The sequence below is a fragment of the Agrilus planipennis genome, unplaced genomic scaffold (genome assembly GCF_000699045.2).
Source record: "Agrilus planipennis isolate EAB-ADULT unplaced genomic scaffold, Apla_2.0 scaffold278, whole genome shotgun sequence".
In the NCBI taxonomy this organism is placed as follows: Eukaryota; Metazoa; Arthropoda; class Insecta; order Coleoptera; family Buprestidae; genus Agrilus; species Agrilus planipennis.
This window is the reverse complement of record NW_020439104.1, coordinates 205131-227711: the sequence shown is the minus strand read 5'-3', so window position 1 is coordinate 227711 and position 22581 is coordinate 205131. Positions and strand designations below refer to the sequence as shown.

General features: G+C 33.5%; 1 protein-coding gene across 1 annotated transcript in view; it reads right to left on the bottom strand.

Moving 5' to 3' along the window:
• Positions 1 to 254: 254 nt before the first annotated feature.
• LOC108741449 (arylsulfatase B) overlaps positions 255 to 22581 on the bottom strand; it is a 43016-nt gene continuing 20689 nt past the window's right edge. Inside the window, exons 4-9 of the mRNA XM_018476265.1 lie at positions 19951 to 20212; positions 18391 to 18687; positions 11554 to 11712; positions 4321 to 4450; positions 3714 to 3814; positions 255 to 623 (exon numbers count right to left, since the gene is read on the bottom strand). Coding sequence (XP_018331767.1) covers positions 391 to 623; positions 3714 to 3814; positions 4321 to 4450; positions 11554 to 11712; positions 18391 to 18687; positions 19951 to 20212 — 1182 coding nt within the window. The 3' untranslated portion in view covers positions 255 to 390. The remainder of the gene's footprint in view (positions 624 to 3713; positions 3815 to 4320; positions 4451 to 11553; positions 11713 to 18390; positions 18688 to 19950; positions 20213 to 22581) is intronic.

The following is a 22581-nucleotide window of genomic DNA, read 5'->3' as shown; positions in this document are numbered from 1 at the left end:
AATTGTACAAAAATCGCATTTTTACCAATTTTCGCCTATTTTTCCTTTTTAATTATTAGATATATTCGAAAAAAAAAAAATAAAACCAAGTAATATTTTTCAAGATTTATACCTACACTTTTAATAGGATTAAACTTTATTTTTTTTTTTTTTAAATGTATAGTTCGAGTTATTCCTAGTTTTTCCGAATTGAAAATCTTCGTTTACTCTACTATTAGTACATCAACCTTAAGTAAAAGAAAAAGTGCATTTGAAACAGTTTATTGAGAAACGATACTACTCCTACAGAAAGGCAAGTGGAGTCTTCAGTATCAACTCCAATTCTGCAGAATTAAAGGAATTATAATTTGCATTTAAATCAGTATCGAATAATGTACAGAAGACTGACAATTACGTCGGCGAACAAGAGGGATTTGCACATTCTAACCAGGGATTCCACGTAAATTGGAAAAGTTTAGGATCTGCGTTTTCTATATCGAACGAGCGCGTTGGTTGTGGAACCAGAGAGGACTTGTAATCGACCAATGCCCGTTTCATCCTGCGGACGACACTTGGAAAAAAATTGACCAAGTTGTTTTCCTCGCAAGGATCTTTAGGGATGTCGAACAAACAGATATCGCCGTCTAAAGCAGAATACAGCAATTACAGTCTCTGTAAATATATAAGTGCAATACGAGGCCTGTTCAAAATGTAAAGCGAATTTTGAATATTCGATTTTTTGCAGCGTTATATTGGTACTCATCTACCGACAAGTTAGGTCATGTTTAATGTTCAGTTAATTTTTGACAGCTGCTTTGCTTGCACATGTTTTGATTCGTCTTTGATTTTTGCCTATTTCAAAAAAATAGATCAAAGAATCTATATCAAATTTTGTATAAAAAACAAAATTAAGTGCGCAAACGCATTCCGAATGTTGACTGTGCCATTTGGTGAAGCTACCTTGGACCGAAGCAACGTTCATCGGTGGTACAAAATGTTCTCAGAGGTCCGAAAAAAATTGAACGACGAAGATCGTGCCGGACGCCCGAACACGTCAACAACATACGAAAAAAATGATGAAGTGAAGAAAATAGTATTGGCCAATCGTCGAGTTACCGTTATAGAAGTTTCTGAGGACCTAAACATAACGATTGGCTCCTGTCATTCGATTTTTACCAGTGACTTGGGCATGAGACTGATCGCAGCGAAATTCGTACAACAATTGCTCAATTTTGTATTAACATTGCGGAAAAGCTGTTGAACTCTACCCGCGACGACCCAAATTTGCTCCGGAGGGTTATAACTGGTGACGAATCATGGGTTTATGGTTATGACGTGGAAACCAAAGCTCAATCATCCCAATGGAAGCTGCCGCACGAGTCAAGACCAAAAAAAGCGCGCCAAGTTAGGTCGAATGTGATGCATCATTAATTCTGGCCACAAGGTAGAACGGTCAATAAGAAATATTACCTAGCAAGTTATGCTCAATTTGCACGAAGAAATCCGTCAGAAACGCCCGGATTTGCGGAAGAACAAAAATTGGCTTTAGCACCATGATAACGCACCTGCTCACATATCGTTGCTTGTGCGCGAATTTGTTGTCAAAAACAACACATCAATAATGCCGCAGCCACCGTATTTCCCAGATCCAGCCTCTTGTGACTTTTTCTTATTTCCGAAACTGAAAAGTCCATGATAGGACGATGCTACGCTACGATTAAGAAGATAAAGGCGGCATCGAAGGAGGAGCTGAACAAGATCACAAAAAATGATTTTTTCGAGGGTTGGATAAAACGTTGGCACAAGTGCATAATAGTGGAGATTACATTAAAGAGGACAAAATAGATATTCATGAATAAATAAATAATTTTTGAAAAAATACAAAACTCGCGATACTTTTTCAACAGACCTCGTATATCTTAAATCTATTGTTTTTAACAGTATAATATTCTATCTTATATACAGGAGAGTTCGATGTAATAGTCTCATCTTTCCCAGTGCGTAAGTAAATTTGATAACTGCACTGTTGCGATTTCTTCAAAAGTGCTACCAGTATAGAGATAGCACTGCTTATGTAACCTAACCTAACTGTACCTATTGATTGTGTATAGTTACTCTCCCGCGTGATGTACCAATTTCATGGTATATGTACTGGTTTTTCAAGATTTGTACCATGCACCAAGCCACTACTGTCTTGGTATGCAAACATACTAAGTTCTGAATATTGACCAAATTAACTAAGTCTGTCATCTAGCATGTAATCAAATAATAATTAATATTTTTTTTCTTATTTCTCACTATTTTCAGATACTTTCAATTTGACAGTGAAAATTTCAAATCCTTTAAAATTATTAGGGCATATGCGCCAATGTTACATGTTGTCTTTCTTTACCGTTCACAAAATACGTAAACTGGAAAACTTCACAGACGGTTAATTTTAAAAGAACTTGAAGGATATCATTTATTTTATCGTTGATTAATTATTTATTTATTGAATGGTACTATATTGTACATTATATCCAAATTTATTTTATTGAAATACTATTCATAAGTAAATAATATTCATGATATTTTGTATTTCGTAAACATACCAATTTTGCATTGAAAATACCAGCTTTTTTGTCACAACAGTACCAGATTTTCTAATTTACCTCTAACATCGCTGCAGTTACCCTCCCAAAATTAGTAGAGCCTGTGCATCACGACAGCGCACTACAAGGGGGGGGAGCCATGCGTTAGCAAAGGATCGACATTTTCTTAACTGCGCGAAACCACATTTACACTGCGCATTTTAGTTTTTTATTTGCGCAAACCCTGAATCAATTGCACCTTAAAATACTACTTGATCATTCCGATTAGTAAAGGGCTCGATAAGCAGATATCCAATATTTATATGTTTGGTTGTTCGCTCGTAATCACGTTCTCAAAAACGACTCCAACGATTTTGATGAATTTAAATTTAATGGATTTACAGGGTTCTCATCCAGACAACAAACTGGACTTGACTTAGCAATATAATTGGTAATTTCGCCAGGGAAGTATCTTTTCCAATAGCCTATGGTTAGAACCAATATTACTACCATTTTATCGATAAAGAAAAAAATCAAAAAACCTGCAATGTTGGCGTAAAACGGAAAACTTAATTTTAGATTTTACGTTTTTATATATTTAATAAAGAATCAAAACCTATTTTCTGTCACTCTTTCTCATATGCTTAAAAGCTAAATCATCACCATAAGGTTGTCAGTGCTAAGACTGGTTGGATACGCACTTCAACCCTCTCCTATCTTATGTTAATCTTTACATTTCCCTTACATTAGAACTTCCCACGTCGTTAACTATTTGTGAACAGTAACCTAATCTAGCTCTACTTCTACCCCTTTTAACTCCTGTTTCTTCTTCTAATATATCTCTAACTAGTCCTTCAATCCTGATAACCAACCTATTTCGTCTATTTCTTATTGACCTTCATAGCGCCCTCTGTTCTCCAACTATTTCCATTACCTCCTCATTTCTAACCTTCTCTCTCCGTGGTAACACTGCGTTTCGCACCCTTACAAAGCTAATTAATAAATCAAAATACGGATCGAATAATGAATTAATTAAATTTAGTTTTATATCTGCCTTGTATAGTTTTTCATAACCCTTGAGGCAGTAGAGAGGATCGAGAAACATCTTGGGTAATTTATAGCTGGAAAAGAAATTTAAAAGAATTTCGGTTACTTTGAACTTACTTGATAAGTCGCAAGTACTTTTCTTCGCCTTTTCTGGGAGACACTTTATAGTAGCTTGTTGTCGGAGAATTTCGTATTCAACCTCACTTGCTGGATTGTAACTAATAAATCAGCATTATTAATTATTAAGTCGAAAAAGCTTTTAATTCTTTCTGAATTCTAAAGAAACAGCAATTTTTTTTTTGGGATGGCTCAACAGACCATTGCTTCAAAAAGAGTTATTTTAGAAATTTGACTGTTGTTTATATTTTTGTTCAAGCAAACGACTTTATTAACTTCTGATTATTATGAATCTATTAGAAATTACAAAAACCCTCTTCGATAACGCCAGTTTAGACTTCGGAAGCAACTCTGGCTTGTTGAGACATATCTTTTTAATTATTGTTTAAAAAGACATTGTGTTTTTTTAATTTGGACAATAAAGGCTTAATAAGGAAAAAAATGTACGTAAGTTTAAACATTTCCATGTTTGTATTGTATTTTCCTAAGTTGATTAATTAAGACTCTGACGTTTAAAAAATAGAAAATTTTGCAGTAGGTAATCGAGAAATCTTTATAAATAATTAAGTCAATACTAGTTTAAGTTATTTTATGATTACTGCTCTACCTTAATTTTATTATTGCTTTTCCTACTGGACTATGTTGAATTGCAGATACGTTATACTCTACTGGTTTAATGTTTTCATCCCCGCTTTCGCCGTCGTAAGAATTGCTTGTTTCATTTACTTCCGGATTTCCTGAAAATTAACAATAACCATTGTTGTAAAAATCAAAAACCACAAACAGCACTTAACGTTGTCTTCTCGTTTCAATTTCTTTATTTTTGTGTTACACAACCATACCTTTCAAAAGCCGAAGGACTGTTTTGGCCCTTTTGATTAATGATAGAAATCAGCAAAAATTATACATGCATCTATGTACACAGTAGTGAATACAAATATTTTCCAGCACTTTCTTAAAGCATTTATCTCAGTACTTCTATGATTTTCTAGTTCCTTATCTCTTTATCCCACTTAAAATTTTTTGAAACTCCCACCCGACGAATAAATACGTGTAGAAAAAGAAAATCCGAAGCGGAGGCTAATTCAAATTAAGAAAGACTTAATTTCCCTTGTTTAATTGTACCTCCTGAGTAAATTTACTTTTAATATGAATAAAGATTAATCAATATCATCATAAGGTCGTCAAGATCTTTCCTATCCTGGAGCTAATCTTCGCATTTCCCTAAAACTAGAACATCCCACATCCTTAACTGTTTGTGAACAGTAAACCAGTAAACTAATCTAGGTCTACCTCTACTCCTCTTAACTCCTGTTTCTGCTTCTAATATGTCTCCAACTAGCACTTCACAGAGAAACTCCTTTCATTTGAACAGGATGAGGGCAAAATTATGATGAGCAAGCGAATAAATTGAACGAATTCTGGTATAAGCCCCCTACACCATTCTTACTTTTTCAAAAAATCCACAACTTTCCTCAGGTTAGGTTAAGTAACCTGCCTGCTCGTTTTACCTTTTTAAAAGTTGCAGAAACATGTCTGTGACACTCAGCAATCTGAACTTACAATCTGGTTTGATCAAAATCGTTCTTATAAACCCTACTGCAGATGGTTAACTTAAGAAAATGGGCTGAATTATTTTCGAATCTACTTTTTAAAGATGAAAGAATTTAGTCAAACATATCAAAGAACGATTTATCTAAACTCGTCAGAGTCGTAAATTCATATGTATCAGCTGCCTATCGAGCTTCAGATTGAAACGTTTTCATTATTGTTCATTAACACTGAATTTGGGGTTCGTTTAGTTGAAGGTTTTAAGTTTTCTTTCTTTCATATCTCCTGAAATTTATCATTACGAGAAGCATTTAAAACTTCTATCTCTTTATATGATTCGATCACGCAGAAATCGGGGTAATTAGACCTAATGTCCTTCCTTGGGGTGCGAACTTCAGCTTTTGCTACTTTATGATTATACCGATACAGGATTTTTCAGAAATTTGAACAAAAGCGAAATATGACCCATGGTTAATAAGATGGTGCCGAGCTGTACACATTTCGCCGTACCTACCTAAATTGCTGTTCGGGTACTGCCATAAAAAATCAATGCGATACTTTAATATGTCTTTCATTGAAATTAACTTTTAAAAGGTTATTTTAGGGTAGGTCGTGAAGAAACATGCATCCACGAAGCATTCGAGTTTCTCGATGTAAATCCAAAAATATAAGTGTCTAATTGTGTGTGTAATTATAAAACGTAAAATTCCGGGCGGGTACAATATCCACGCGGAATTTTTGTGTAGGTACAGCTACCTACCATACCCACTTCATTGGCAGGGCCTATGTTCCGTTTTAATTTACAGGGACTGCGTGTTTTAGGATTTCCGCCTGTATCCCATCTACACCTGGTACCTTATTGCTCTTTAAGTTTTTAAATGCTACGTCAATCTTCTCTCTCATTATGGGAAAAATTCGGCTCACCTATCTTTACGTTATCTTCCTTCTCTAATATATCTCCTAATTTATGACCTGCGTATATTTTTATATTTCCACCTATCTGCCTTTTCCTCATTTGTATCAAAATGACCCCTGCCCCGTTACTTACATTATTACTATTGTACCATACTTCTCTAAAAATCAAAGTTTTATACCTTTCACTTACCTCAAACTTTTCTTTTACTTCTTTACAGTTCATATCATTCCATTGTTTCTTAGCTGCCCTACACTTCCTAATTATTTCCCACTTTATTGCCTTATATCTTTTTTGTCCTTTTTCGTCTGTCCGATTTTTATATTTCCTCTCTTCGTCTATTAATACTACAATTCTACTTTCGTTTTGTTTAAGGCCTAATATATCTCTAGCTGTTGACTTTAAGCGCATTTTAATGCAGTTCCATTCTGTCTCTAGGTCCCTGCCATTCGTTTCTCCCGCCTTCTTTAGTATTTTATCTGTCCTTTTATCTGGCCTATCACGCGTTTCATTACATTTTAGCTGTCCTAAGTCAAGACGTATCGTACTTTATCTCTTCTTCAGAATTTCGAATTTAATTGTAATTTAACGACTACTACGTTATATCGCTAACTATATTTGCTCCTAGATAACTCCTACAGTTCTTCTCTTGATTTCTAAATCTTTGCCTAACAAATATGTAATCTCACTGATATTTCCGGAAATTCACCTAGCATCTTCAACGTATAGCGCCTCCTAATGCAATGATTTATCGTAAAATTCTATCAGTCTATCTATCTCCCCTGTTATTTCTAGTGTCTAATCCAAAAGAACCTGTTATTGCACCTTGCAGAAGTGTCCAGCTTCTGATCAACTGACTTTACTAACGCCTACTATAATTAATTCTAGTCTATCCTTCTCAATTTTCAAATTTTAGCTTCCCTGCTTTCTTCGTTGTTCTAACATTCCACGCTCCGACTCGTGAAATATTGAATTTTCCCCTATTGCACTTGAATAACGGAAGTGTTACAATTTTGTCACATTTCTGTCGCTTGTTGATATGTCAGGTTTTGATTAACGATGATTTTGCCATCTTATAGACTTTTAGTGTTTATAAACATTAATATAAATAAATTAATAAATTCCACCAACTGAGAATTATCATTTGATTGGTTTACTGTTTAAACGACTTTTTCAATGACCCGGCAAAACTACTATCCGGTGCATCCCTAGTGTTGATTGACCTGTTATAATTTTTCTCTCTGATCTATCTATTAAAATTCATGAAAATAGCTCCGTTCTGTTTTTTACTTTCAATTTCTTTGTCTTAAACAAAAAGTCGTAAATCCACTTATTCGAAACATATATATATGTTTATTATGTACAGTTGAAAAAGTTTCCTACACATGTTATACAATCCATAAACTTTTATTTTCTTTTCTTACGACAATCGAACGGTTTACAAATTCGGTATTGATACTATACGCCAGTTATGAGCCTTAAACTTTTATAATAAACGTTAAAAGTATATTTCTGGGCAATATTGAAGTGACTTCTAAAAGCAATAAATTGTTGCTTTTGAATCTTCTAGATCATACCATTAAATGAGATAAGATTTTAAAATCTTTTGCAATGTTTTCATCCAGAAATATTTGTTAATAATCTTATTTCTTTTAGACAAATGCTGTTGCTTTCTTTGTCTTCACAATCCATTATAAATTGATGTCATTTTTGTAACTTTGCAAACTTTATTTGGATTGATAAAATTATGAAAGAATATATTTTACTCTGTATTTTGTAACCATCTGGGCACACTGTCGTTTGCTTCGTGATAAATTGCAAACTGTGTTTCTCACAACGAGCATTCTAAAACATTTTTCAAAGGGAGGACCCAGCTCACCAAAAGTGAGTAATTAACTGGTCACTGTCACTAACACTTGAACAATAAAATAGAAGTGAAACAATCCCAGAAAGACATACGCTGTTTTCCATGGGCGTACCCAATACTTGACACAGGGGAGACAAAGGAGATATTTTCTATACAATAATATAGATATAATGTGCATTTATTTAAATCTTTATTCTTATTATTGTATATACGCTAATTATTTAATAAGCCAAAATTTAAACAAATAAATATGTTATAACTAGCATACAGAGCAACGGTTGCAGAAGTAAATTATTCAAAGAAGTTATTCAAAAAATATTATTAAGTATATTTGAGCTTTGAGATTCACCCGTATCATTTCATTGGAGAAAGGAATGTTTTCTTTGGAACTCGATAGAAATTATCAAAAACACCCGGACCCCACCTAAAATTACTTGCCAACCAGTGTACAAATGTATTACCTAATTACCCCAAAAAAAACCTCTCTCTTCTGTGTAAATTAAAAACAAAAATAAAACTCACTGAAAATCGAAAAATCTTAAATGCATGATAACCTGTTTATGTTTTACTATTCCTAGTACATTTAAATTCCCAGGCAAGACAGAAGTGCCTTGAGACATGGTACAAAGTATGTGTTCTACAACAAGAAGTTGTAATTCATAGAATCACAGAAATTGTGTAAATTTTAGACGGGTATTTTTACCAAGTAGGTAAATTCTTTCCATGACGTACATCGGTACATTATTTTTGTGTTGTGCTGCTTGGACTATAACGACTTTCGTCTCTATCATAAATTCATAAACTGTTACTAGGATTTGAGCATGACCCTCTATTTATGTTATATTGACTACAATGAAATACCGTTTTTACGGTTACATCTGCTTTGTTGAGTATTTTCTACACCTCTACTCTTTCCTATCCTGAGCTAAACTTCGCATTTCCCTAAAACTAGAACAACCCACATCCTTAACTATTTGCGAAGAGTAATCTAATCTAGGTCTTCCTCTATCCCTCCTAACTCCCGTTTCCGCCTCTAATATGTCTCTGACTAAACCTTCATGCCTGAGAAGGTGTCCTACCAACCTATCTCGCCTATTTCTTATTGACTTCCACAGAGTCCTCTGTTCTCCTATTCTTTCTAATACCTCTTCATTTCTAACCTTCTCTATCCACGGTATCTTCATCATTCGCCGATAACACCACATTTCGAACGCTTTTAACCTTTTCTTCCCCGCAGCGCCCACCGTCCATGTTTCGCACCCGTACAGCACCGCGCTCCGAACATACACCCTGAACAATCCCTCTCGAATTTCTAAATTAACCGTTCGCGAGCATAGAAGTGACATCTTTTTATTGAAGGTGGTTCGACCCTGTGCTATCCTCTCTTTTATATCCCTACTACTACTTTCGTCCTGACTTATCTGACTTCTTGGATACCTAAAATCAGCCACTTCTTCTAATTTTCGTCTCCTATCTTTATATTAACTTTTTCATCCCTTGCATATCAGTATTTTTGTTTTAGTTTTATTTATTTTCATACAGCACCTACTGTTCTGTTAATACTGCTTCAATTTTATTTAAAGCTATCTCTAACTCCTCCTTGCCAGACGCTAATACTGTCATACAAAAAAAAATCTTGCTATTATTGCAAAACGGTAGTGTCTTAGTAAATAGTACAATAATTAAAAATTGGTTTAAATACTAAAAGATTTCTACGTTTAACTGTACTAGGGCAGCTGGCCCATGCTATTATCCGAACTAAAATTTTAATCAGTTGTAAAACTGTACTGTAAATAAAACTTAAAATATTGATATTTTGTAAATCTCGAAATATTCCTGTTTTCTGTACTCGCTAGCTTGCATCTTATTCGATAGAATTTATGCAACATTTGCAAGAAATAGAATGGCTAGTGCATTTGTTCCATAAATCATAGAGAATCCAATTTCTCGAATTCGAAACATTTTATTAAAGATGGCTTCTAAAAGGAATACACAAGTTGTAAATAACTGTACACCGTTACCCAAAACAAAACTTCATAACCATTACGCGGTATGATAATCACGAAAACATTTAGGTGTAGGGTATTCCAAACTTTAGTTATTAAATTCATAAAATCGTAAAAAACGAATTAATTAAATAGCATATACTTTTAAAGAAGTAGTTACGAGACTATTTCAAGACAAGTATAAATGTTATTCATTTTCTTGAGAACATTTCTTCAGCCTAACATATACGTATAATGCGTACACAGCAGTGTGTCAAATTTTATTACCTATGAATTGGCTAAGAGATACAATTAGTAAGAAGCCTTCTTCACATTCTTTTTCTATCAATATCGTTTAAAATGATCACATAATTCAACATTACAAATATGATCATCATTATCATCATCATCATAAGGTCCTACGACTAGACACGCATCTCCACTCTTTCCTATGCTGAGCTAATCTTCGAATTTCTTTAAAACTGGAACATCCTACATCACAATAATCTAATCTAGGTCTACCCCTCCCCCTCTTAATTCCTGTTTATGCCTCCAATATATTTATACACGAAGAAAATGAAAAAGGGAAATTTACCTAAATGTTAAAGCGATATTTACAATTTATCCCACTAACCCGTCGCTTCCTAAGCGAAAAAAAATAATAAATTTAGAATTTTGACCAGAATTTGTAAAAATGAAATCCCAGCAGAAATAAATTTACTGGGCATTTTAGTTGATATTACAAATTAAAATGTAACAATTAAGAAACTATAATAACAATAATTTTTAAAAAAACTTGTCAAAATTGGGACCATTACAAGTTCCTTAATTATTATATTATTTCTAAAGCAAATTCAATCATTTACAATGGAAAATTGTAATTTTTTCCTCGTCAAAAATTTAGTTTTCTCCGTGTAACTACCTTCATGTCTAAGAAGGTGTCCTAGCAACCTATTTCACCTATTTCTTTTTGACTTCCATAGCGCTGTTCTTCTATTCTTTCTAATACATTCCCATATTCCCTTGCATGCCAGTGTTTTTTTCTCATACAATACTGTTTTGTCAATACCGCTTTTTTTATGGCTATCTCTAATTTCCACTTGCTACTAGATGCTAATACCGCTATATCATTTGCAAAAAGCATAGAAATCTTTTGTCCCTGTATATCTGTCCCTAAAGTTGTCTTGTCTTTAATGTATACATTAAAAAGTAGCGCTGACAGTATGTAACCTTCTCTGACGCCATCCCTATTATTTATTTCTCTACGTTGCTACTCAAGTTCTATAATTGCCTGTTGCTCTTTATAGAAGCTACATATCACTCTCCTATTTCTGTATTTCACCCTTACATTTTGAATTAGCTAAGTGATTCTTTTTCTATTAATAATCGTTTATATATGTTATAATTATATATACTTAAGGCGACATTAACTAACTTTTTAAAGAACAGTCGGTAAGTGCTTTAAACAAAATGTGTATCATACTGTATATATTGTATTTCGTATACATATATAATTTCTCTTACCCACGATGAGTTTCCAGTTGTAGAACCTCAAAGCGGCACATCTTGTTACCTCATCGATATTAAGAAGTATCTCGTTTCTTGGTGATGGGAAATCGTACACCAAACTTGACCATAAATCAATTCCATCGATGTCAGTATCCAATAAACTTGTTTCGCCTCCTACAGTTACGAATTTACCATAGTTATTAAAAAAAAAAGAAATATGCTTATCAGTAGTAACAGCCAAAACCAGGATATAATTATAGAATATCTTTGCCTGCAATAGGTTAAATTAACATGTTGACAAGAGCACAAAAGGTTTTATAACGATTTTATTCGTTAGTAGTGTATAATTCCAGAGAGAGAAAGTAAATAAGTTAGAATGTGCACCAGACGTGTACAATTAAGAGTTAATTAATTAAATTAATTCTGTATTCTGCTGAAGTAAAAGAACGTTTTAGTACATTTGATCACATTAAACGATTCTTTCTGTTTTTGAATTTTAATAAAAGGTACAAACACTTAGCTAGCTATTTCTTCATACAATCTTTTTTATAAATAAAATTCTATAGCCTCTTTATTTTTATTTTTTCCTGGTAGTATATTTTATTAGGTACATTTGGAATGGGTTGCCGAATTGAATAACCTCCGGGGACAGACCTAGCGCACACCTTACCTACACTGTGACTAACTCTTACGCGACTCTTATTACATAATCAATTAAAATGTGCAACAAAACATTGCTTACGATTTTTTAACTAATGTTTATTGTGGTTGCCATAAAAGAATACCAACGAGTATTATTAAAAAAAAAAGGAAAAGTAGACAATAAAACATTCAACTTCCTACTACTACTATTTTTATCATTTTTTTAATCTGAAGGTCATCAGATTAAAAAATTGAAGAAAAAACGTGTATTGCTATACAAATAATTCAGGACTTTTTGTCAAGTACAATTTACTTTAAATACTTACATTATTTATTAGTAGATATATATAGACCGGAAATGTATGAAATTCGACATTGTATACAATTCCTAGGAAATGTATATAATTCCTAAAATTGCCCGAAAATGTGTGAAATAAGTTATATTAGACATATTTTCTAAGAAATCTAGACATTTCCTAAATAACAATCGGAAATGTATTACATGTAATACTAACAAAATAATTCGAGTTCTGTCGGAGCTGCCTGCGACGCGCTGATGAGATCCAAAAAGATCGAAATCGCGATCCGCGTCTGGCAGTTTCGACAGAATACAGACCACTTCGAATTATTTTGTTCGATTATGGTAACGTGCCTATCACGTTGAGGTGAGCTACGCCGGGATTCGTTTCAGCAAGTAGATATCCATATTTTTAAATGGACCTTGTTGGAGCATATGTAATCCTTAAATGTAGCATCGTACTACAGATGGCGCTCAACACGCCATTTTCTAATGTAATACTAAATGGGCAATAATACGGAAGGCTATTTGGAGATGTACCTACTTATATCCATTGGTGACGTTATTGTTTAGTTAGGGGAATTTATGACAGACTGGAGTTTCTTTAATTACCCTGCCTGCTGATATGTTAGATGTTAGAATAATGTGACGAGGTTATGTTTGTTTCAGCAAACACTATGACTTTCAATTTTTGGGTGCGGAGATCATAATGAAGCATACTTTTCGAAGACATTATTCCAACTTATCAGCCCAACTCCGACTGGCAGAAGCATTGAAGGAATCCAGTCTGTCATAAATCTACCTAATAACCATACAATAACGTCACTAATACCTATACATCTCCTAACCTAACCAAACAATAACGTCACCAATGCATATACATCAGGCGATCACACTAGAGCCGCGTAAACACAGATAACTGATTCTCAGTTTACTAACGTGTTTTATTCATTTTATTCACAGAAAGCATTAGTTTTATACATTTCCTAATACAATATAGGAATTTCATACAATTCCTAGGAGAACTATGTTCCCGCGTTCGATTCCCGGTGAGGGTGTGACAACAGCAACAAATTATTCCCTCATTAATTTGAGATAGTTTGTAGTGGGAAAGAATTAAGAATGAATTTTCGAAAAAGTGGTTCATATTTTCTTAGATATGCTTCGTTTAGAATAACTAAATGTATGCATTCCACTCATCAGTCAGGTGGTCGAACATACTGCAATCACAAGTTGACGTTTAAGTAGTAATAATAATAATAATTTTAATATTTCAGTTTTTGAAAATGAGTTAATAATACATTCGCTAACTATTCAATTAAGTATTACAAAAATGTAATGAAAATGCAAATAGTAACAGCCCAGAATAAACATAAATCATCGACCAACCACACCACCTTATTTTATCACTATAAAAATGTTCACTATAGCAGTAAAACTAAATTTAGAATCTTTTCATCATCATCGTAAGGTCGTCAGTCCTAAGACTGGTTGGACACGTACCTCCACTCTTTCCTATCCTGAGCTAATCTTCGCATTTCCCTAAAACTAGAACAGCCCACATCCTTAACTATTTTCAAACAGTAATCTAATGTAGGTCTACCTCTACCCCTCCTAACTCCTGTTTCTGCCTCTAATATGTCTCTGACTAGACCTTCACGCCTGAGAAGGTGTCCTACCAACCTATCTCGCCTATTTTTTATTGACTTCCATAGAGTCCTCTGTTCTCCTATTCTTTCTAATACCTCTTCATTTCTAGCCTTTTCTATCCACGTTATCCTCATCATCCGCCTATAACACCACATTTCGAACGCTTCTAACATTTTCTTTTCCGCCGCGCCCACTATCCATGTTTCGCACCCATACAACACCGTGCTCCAAACATACACCTTTAACAACCTTTCTCAAATTTCTAAATTAACCGTTCGCGAGCATAGAAGTGACTTCTTTTTATTAATGGCGACACGACCCTGCGCTATCCTCTGCTTTATATCCCTACTACTCCTTCCATCCTAACTTATCTGACTTCCTAGATATCTAGAATCTTTTATGAAACTAATTTCTTTTTTTCTTTGGTAAAGTAAATCACTTTTTGATAAACAAGCACTAAATAAATAAGAAACAGGATTTAAATTCCTTATTTTCTTAATATTACAAAACGAAACCTAACTCCTTCGATTTCAAATTCGCTTCAGAGATAATTCTAAAACTGCACAATACTCAGTGAAGGGATTTCCGGGATTCTATTTCATAAAAATGATTTAATTTGTCAGCGGAAAACTGATCTTGTTTTCTAATTAAAGTTCTAATCAACTTCAGAATAAAAGAACAAAAGTTAAAAACGAGTCTCGCAAAATACTTAAGGTGTGACAGTGAAGTAAAACAGATTGGGTCTTGACACCAATCGACCGACTAAGACATTCCGTTTTGATTAGAGTTTTGGCAGCCTAAATGCAGGTCGTTCTCGTTTACGTATACTAACCCGTTTTTTCTTTTGACCTATTTATCGAGAAAAGAGCACGAGCATGGACATAAGCGAACCTTAAGTAATTACAATCTAATCAACGGAAACACAATTTGTGTCGCCGAAACTTTCGTTAACTTTCTATATAACGATGAACAAAACAATTCTCCGTCGATTTTATAAATGAGGCTTTGATATATTATTGTTTTTATAGGTCATACACTTGCAGTCAAATCTTTTTTTTTAATGGACAATATATATTCTGGACCTAACAGTAAAAAGAGTTGAAAATTCTATAATCTACTGTTTGTATTTGTATAGTGTGTAGTTATTAAATTTATTTACTCTAATCCTTTTTTCAGTCCGTATTTATGAGAAATTAAGAACAATTAAATATCCAAAATATCTTGATTGAATCTCTTTATTTCAGAAAACTAAGTATACTTATGTGTTCAAAAGGACAATTTTTTGGTGGCCTATACTGTGACCAGGACATTGGTATTTATAAGATTCTTTAATCCAGCTGTTCTTTAAAATGGAATTCCTACTTATTTTTGTATTTGGAAAAAAACCTTTCTTCATAAACACCTCAACACCATCATAAGGTCGTCAGTCCTAAGAAACGCACCACCACTCTTTCCTAAATAATCTTCGCATTTCCCTAAAACTAGAACATCCCACATCCTTAACTATTTTTAAACAGTAATTTACTCTCGATCTGCCTCTATTCCTCCTACCTCCTGTTTCTGCTTCTAATATGTCTCCAACTAGCCCTTCATGCCAGAGAAGGTATCCTAGCAACCTATCTCGCCTATCTCTTCTTGACTTCTATAGTGCCCTCTGTTCTCCAACTATTTCTGCTTCTCAATTCTAACGTTTTCTATCCACGGTATCCTCCTCACTCAGCTGTGACACCATATTTTGAACGTTTAACCTAACGTAACCTTTTCGTTTCCGCCGCTCTGACTGTCCACGTTTCGCACCCATTCAGTATTGTGCTCCAGGCATAAGCCTTTAGCTTTGTTTTTCAAATTTCTGAATTAACCATTTGTGAGCATAGAAGTAACTTCTTTTTGTTAAATGCGATTCGAACCTGCGCTATCCTCAGACAGACTTCCAAGGTACCGAAAATTAGCCACTTCTTCTAATTCTTCATGTCCTTTTCTTCCCTTGGAAACTAGTACTTTTGGTTTACTTTTGTTTATTTTCGTACAATACTCTTTTGTCATTACATTTTATTTAAGGTTATCTCTAACTCCTCTTTGCTAGATGCTAATATAGCTATACCATTTGCAAATCTAAGCATGCTAATTTTTTGCCCCTGTATTTCTATTCCTATACGTCTGCTTTAATGATGTTTATTGCGTCTTCTATGCATAGATTAAAATGTATCAATAATGTGCATCCTTTTGTCTGACTCCCTTCCTAATATTTATTTCTCTACGTTGTTGCACAAGTTCTATAACTGCCTGTTGCTGTTTCTACAAAATATACATCACTCTTCTATCACTATCTTTCATCCCTTTATTTTTAACATCTTGTCCCATTTAACGTTGTCCAGAGACTTTTTTAAATTTTTAATTTTTACCCTAAAATGGCTTCCCGCATTCCTCTATTTCTTCTAAGATTGGTCTTCCCCAAGTAGTTCTTTCGTCCTTTTTTCCATCCTTCTCTGTACAACACGCACAAGGTCACCAGTTGATTGCCCCTTTAAAAGCATACAACTCTTGGACTAATTTTTTTCTTTGATCTGCCATGAACTTGAAACCATATACATAATTCTATATCATTTGTCTACTTGCTATACCTAAATACATAATTTTCCAACTCGACACTTCTTATCTCTTTGCTTTGTTCAGAATCTTATATTTTTGATTGTAACCTACAAAAGGGTCTTATAAAGAATCGAAGTCGTTTATTTATTCAACCCCTTTGAATGACATCTCCTTGAGAAATTACTCAATATTTGTGTTAAATTTGTAATGTCGTAAAAGGTTTAGCTGATTAGGTACTTATTGCCTATATTATTTCATTTGAGGTTATTATGATTTTATTTGTAGGTAATATAATCAAACAAAGAATATTTAATGTATATGTAGGAATGACGTTCATAGGTCATACCTTAGTTAAATATACATATATCTAAATATTTCATTTCTGATTTGAAGGGTACATTGAGGCTGATTAAAAGTATCGAAGGTTTTCCTCGTACTTACTGCATGAAAATCTATTACTTCGTTATGATTTAATAACGCTTCAATGTCTCTCATGAATTTTAACAAATGGAAAAATATTAATTTTTGTTTTTCTATTAATTTTTTTTTCACATTACGTCAAATGCTCATGCATAAAAATTAATCAATATTTCATTATAATTTGGATTAAAAGTAAAAAACGTTACGTCTTATAATTAATAATATACATAGGTAATATTGGTATCAAGGTCGCTCAAAAATATAAAGTGTTGACACAAAAATTTTCAAAATAGTTGAGCGACATTCAAGAATTCATATTTCGAGCTGAAATTTTAAAAGATTGATCAGTCTTTTATGTATAACATCTATTCTAGCATGACAAGAATTTAAATAAAAATAAAAACAAATTTTAATTTTTTACTATTTTTCAATTTTTAAAATTGGTGAGCGACCTCTAAAAAGTGTTTAATTGTTTTGCTTAATTTAAAAGACAGACTGACGTGAATTTTTTTTGAAAGAATGAAATTTATAGAACATTAGCTATGACGTTTCCGTACTTACATAGTATAGTAGATATATTTTTTGTTTCAACAATTACCAAAATAAAATAGAGGTGACATGTCCTTGGCATACAGTTCGATCAATCTTACTGGAATATTCCACAGAAAAAATAAAAAAAAAACACGTGTTTAAGACCAGTTCACTTTATATGACTCAGAATAATAAAACCAAAAAGCATATTACAACCTTCTCTCTCTAAAATATTTAAATACCTACCTACATAATTTAGGGTACTAACTGTTGATAAGTATATAGGACAGTATAATTTATTATATATTTCTTTAATAAAATGAGAGCAACACCTTCAAAGAATTTTCTTATATTTCGTAATACAATTATTGTTTCGTCTTGCAGACTCCCTCAGATGAAGGATTTCTTCCATTTGTAGTCCGAAATATGCAAAAATTCTTTGAAACTGTTGTGTTCTATATTCAATACTAATATACCTCCAAATTAATTATTTAATATGTACGTCTTTACTAAATTTTAAGTGTTTGCATTTCGTGAAGGTAAACTGACAAATTTGACGGGTGGAGCGTGACTGATTTTCCAAACAAACACTAAAGGAAAGACTCATTTTTCAATCCCTCTTCTCCACTTTCCTTTACTTTAGAATTTCATAAAGAATAAAGCGACATAAGGTCTACTTGTTAGACGATATCGTTATCGTTATCGTTATCGTTTTAACTTACCGCCTGCAGATACTAATGTGGGTAGCCAGTCACTAACGTGAATAAGCTCTATAGAGACTTTAGAACTTTGACCAAGTAAAGGACTCCATATAAAAGCTACACTCCTTAAACCTCCTTCGAACAAAGTACCTTTTAGACCCCTCAAAGGATAATTAGAGCCCCAGTTTGGGAATGGCCTGGATGTACCTGGGGAACCATTATCCGATAAGAAAATAATTACTGAATTTTGAACAACTCCTTTCTGATCTAGTGCTTCCACAACTCTTCCTACGCTATCGTCTAGTTTTGACACCATCCCTAAAACAAATATAAACCATATGTATATTTGTGCATATATACAATATATTTAAAGTATTTATTATTTGTTTGGTGTCCCTGTTCATAATTTATATATATTTATTGATAAAGAATATTTTAATTAATATTTTCAAAATAAATAGTCGTTTACCCTATCCAAATTAAGAACCTGAAAATTTCCCTTTGTAACAAATTTTTGTATTTATTTTTACGACTATTTATTTACGCGATAGTATTAATTAGAGTACTTCTAATCTATATCATACGGTATTTATAACACTTCTTTATTCTTCACTATATTTATTTCACTCTGTATTCGTTAATACGCACTGTTTATTTATATTACTGATCACATTTTATTATTTTAACTAACTAATACAATTATTATCCAGAGGCGTATTAATATTATAGTCGAATTCTCTGGAACTCTCTTGATCTTTCTCGAGATTTCTGGAACTTGTTTTGTTAAGTGGCAGATATATTATGTCACTTACAGTATGATTTATTACCCTCGGATTATAATGCAAAAGTTGCAGATCATCGACCGGTTCCTACCTGCGGTCATACTTGCCGTCGGGAATCATGTATTGTAGCGAGCATGAGTGTGTTTGTGTGCGTGAACGGCTTATCGATTCGCCGACTAGCCGCGGGCGCCATTCTTCATGTGCGCCGTATTTGTAAATGTGTGTGTCGTACCTGCGTTCTGGGAAAGCAGTTAAACAGTTCAAAGAAAAAATAAACTATCCGGATGTTTCGAGAAGACTGCCGAAAGTAAACAAAAGAGTATTTAAAGGAAGAGACGATCGCCGAGNTCGCGCCGAGGAGGGAAGAAATAAATTGACCGTTGCAGAAGTGAATCGAGAAGTAAATTGACAGTGATAGCAGTGAAATAAATAGTGCAGTGAATAGTGATATATCACCAGTAGTGTAAATAAATAGAATAATTCATAACCTAAGTGTAGTAACAATTTAATAGTGTTTTTAAATTATTTTTAATAATTAGTGTAAATAAATAGTTTTTGTCGTTATCAGTCTTAAAAGTTAATTTTGTTAAACCCACGAACATTACCCTATTGATGATTGTGTACGTAATAGTAAATTTACCATGGAATTTCCTAAATCATTCAAAAGTCCTAATGCTTTAAATTAAACTATACATACCCTTCAGCGGATTCAAGTTCACGATAGAGATATATACATGAATATCTAATTCGAATTTATACATTTTCTTGCTGATAAGGGAATAGCTATCTCATAATTTACCTGCAAATATTCTTCGATGGGCGTCTATGATATGCGGGAATTTTCCAACGGCTTCCGGGGGCGCATCCAGTAATTTCCCTTCATTTCCTGCGTGAGGGGCAAAGTGGGAAATAACCATAAATAGCGGCTTATCCTCAGCCTGATTTGATATCACTTCAACGGCGTAATCGGTTATCGCATCAGTTGCGTAAGTACCTGCAAAATCCCACGCCGGCTCCAAATCCTTCCTTAAATCGAATCCATTGAAGTATTTGCCATTAATCTTAGATTAAAACAAGAGATGAAAATTGCTTCTGAATAATGATTTTATCAAGTAAAAATTAATAAACAATTATTCTTGCTGATTAATCGATACAATACAATCGAAAATGAACAGAAAAAATAAAAATTTGTAGTAACAACCAGTACCTACTAAACACAAAAATCGAAGCTGATGGGTGAATAAAGTATTTTATTGATTACAGAACAATACCGATTTTTTGCCCCAGAAGGGGGAATTTCCAACATATTTTTCATATGTTTTAAACAATTGTTTTTACGTTTATTTTGAACACTTTTCTTAAATGTTTTAAATTTGTTTTAAACATATTTTTTATAGCAGCGCGTTGAAGTGATTAACCAGCTGAGTTTTTAACAGTGTTTAAAATACATCTTTAAACACCGTTTCAGACATGCCAATCCTGTGAGATGTTTTCTTTATTTCACCTCTGTAACCAATAAGTAAGTACTTCTACTCCAGCCGAAGGAGTTTAAAAATGTGTGATGTTTTCGAGTTTTAAACATTGCTTAAAACACTTTTTTTTTTTAACACGACAACGCTGGGTAGGGCTAGTGATGGGAGATATTTCACGAACTGCGATTTATTCACTGATATTAAAAAATCACAGGTCGTTACTGTTACTAATTTTTCGCACATGAGCTTCCATTTTACAAGAGTCTATAATTAAATCAGTTCTACCTATGTTCTACCATTAAGTCGATATCCGTTTATCACGTTTAGAATTTACATGTGATACAACCGACCTCGTGACTTAACTGCTACAGAAACTTCTATAATCGACTTTTCCGTAATGTCATTACAAATACAAGCGACTTCCCGCCTTATGGCATTTCCGTTGCTGCTTTTGCGAGTAGAGGAAGAACAAGAAAACGGGAACATTTGCAATAGAAAACAGTGATCACGTCACAATTTAAGATCACTGTTATAAAACAAATCACAATCTTTTAGATCATTGCTTAGCATTCGGGAAGACGCCGGGTCGATTCCGAGTCCGTCTGCCTTGGCCCGTAGGAAAAATTGCCATTGAACTTCAATGGGAATCAGTTGAAAATTTATAAATTCCATTCAAAACCATTTGGCATAAATGAAAAAATAATTGTTTCCATTTATAATAATTCCATTAATATTTACATAGGAAAAATTTCCATTGATTTTCAATGGGAACCAATGCAAAATTTATAAATTCTATTTGAAACCATTCAATACATTATTTGGAATAATAATTGTCATGTAATTTATATTTTTTTTTCATTTCATTTAATTATCACTAATAATAGACAATTAAAGGTACAAAATAAAGAATTGACACTAGGATTTCCATTGCCTTCAGCAATGGAAAATCCCATTGAGTTCGGGAATGGGATTTCCACTAGAATTCTAGTGACATCAACAAAAGCGAAGCCGGGGGTAAAATCCATCATGAAATTTTGTACACGCATTGTCAAAGGTATATAGAAAAGTACCTACACAGGGTTCCTTCTATCCAGAAAATAGATACTATTCCCGAGGGATAAAAACTATCACACAATATGTTCCAAAGGTATATTAAGCAAAACTTAATGCATTGTGCAGTGCAGACACATTGATCAATTAATTTTTAATAATGCAGTCTGGTGACTTAGTTGCTCATTTCGTTCTCATTTTTTGTTTCTCGCCAACAGTTGCGGTCAGGTTTTTTGCTTTTCATCTGGCGTTGCATTTCTCATTGACCTGCATTGCAAATTGCAAGGAAAACGACTAATTAATAATCGCATTATTTATTGTCTTTTTGCTAGACAATATGCAATCGTACAAAACAATCGGTAATTATTGTAACCAGAGATGTTACATCTAGCGGTTTTTATCGAACAGCTAATTGCCTTCGGAATTGTCATAAGTATAACAAAATTGAAGAACATTGACGGTCGCTGAACATGAACGCGACGGCCTTCGAGGTACCTGGGATCCAGGGCGTATATCATGCACACGTCGGCTTCAGTAGTTATGTTTTAAATTCATTAAAAATCTATTGAAATTAGTTACTTGGTAGTTTTGAGGGTCGCTGAACACGAATATATAATTTACGATGGCATACAATGAAGGTTTAGATGAGCTATTTTTGTCAGTTTTACGTCAAAACCTCCCTAATGGCCCTAGACAAAAATTTTCAGTCTCTTCCCAGTCTCTCAGTTGTTTCCTAGGTGTTTTTATGGATCTCTCACAGTCTCTGTATGAGAGACTCGAACGATAAAATTGTTAATTCAGAGATTCGAGTCTCTCACAGAGAGACTGAATGAATAAACCTGAAAAATTGAGAGACTCGAGTCTCTCGTAGAAAGACTGGGATGTCTGAAATATGTTGAACTTAAAAA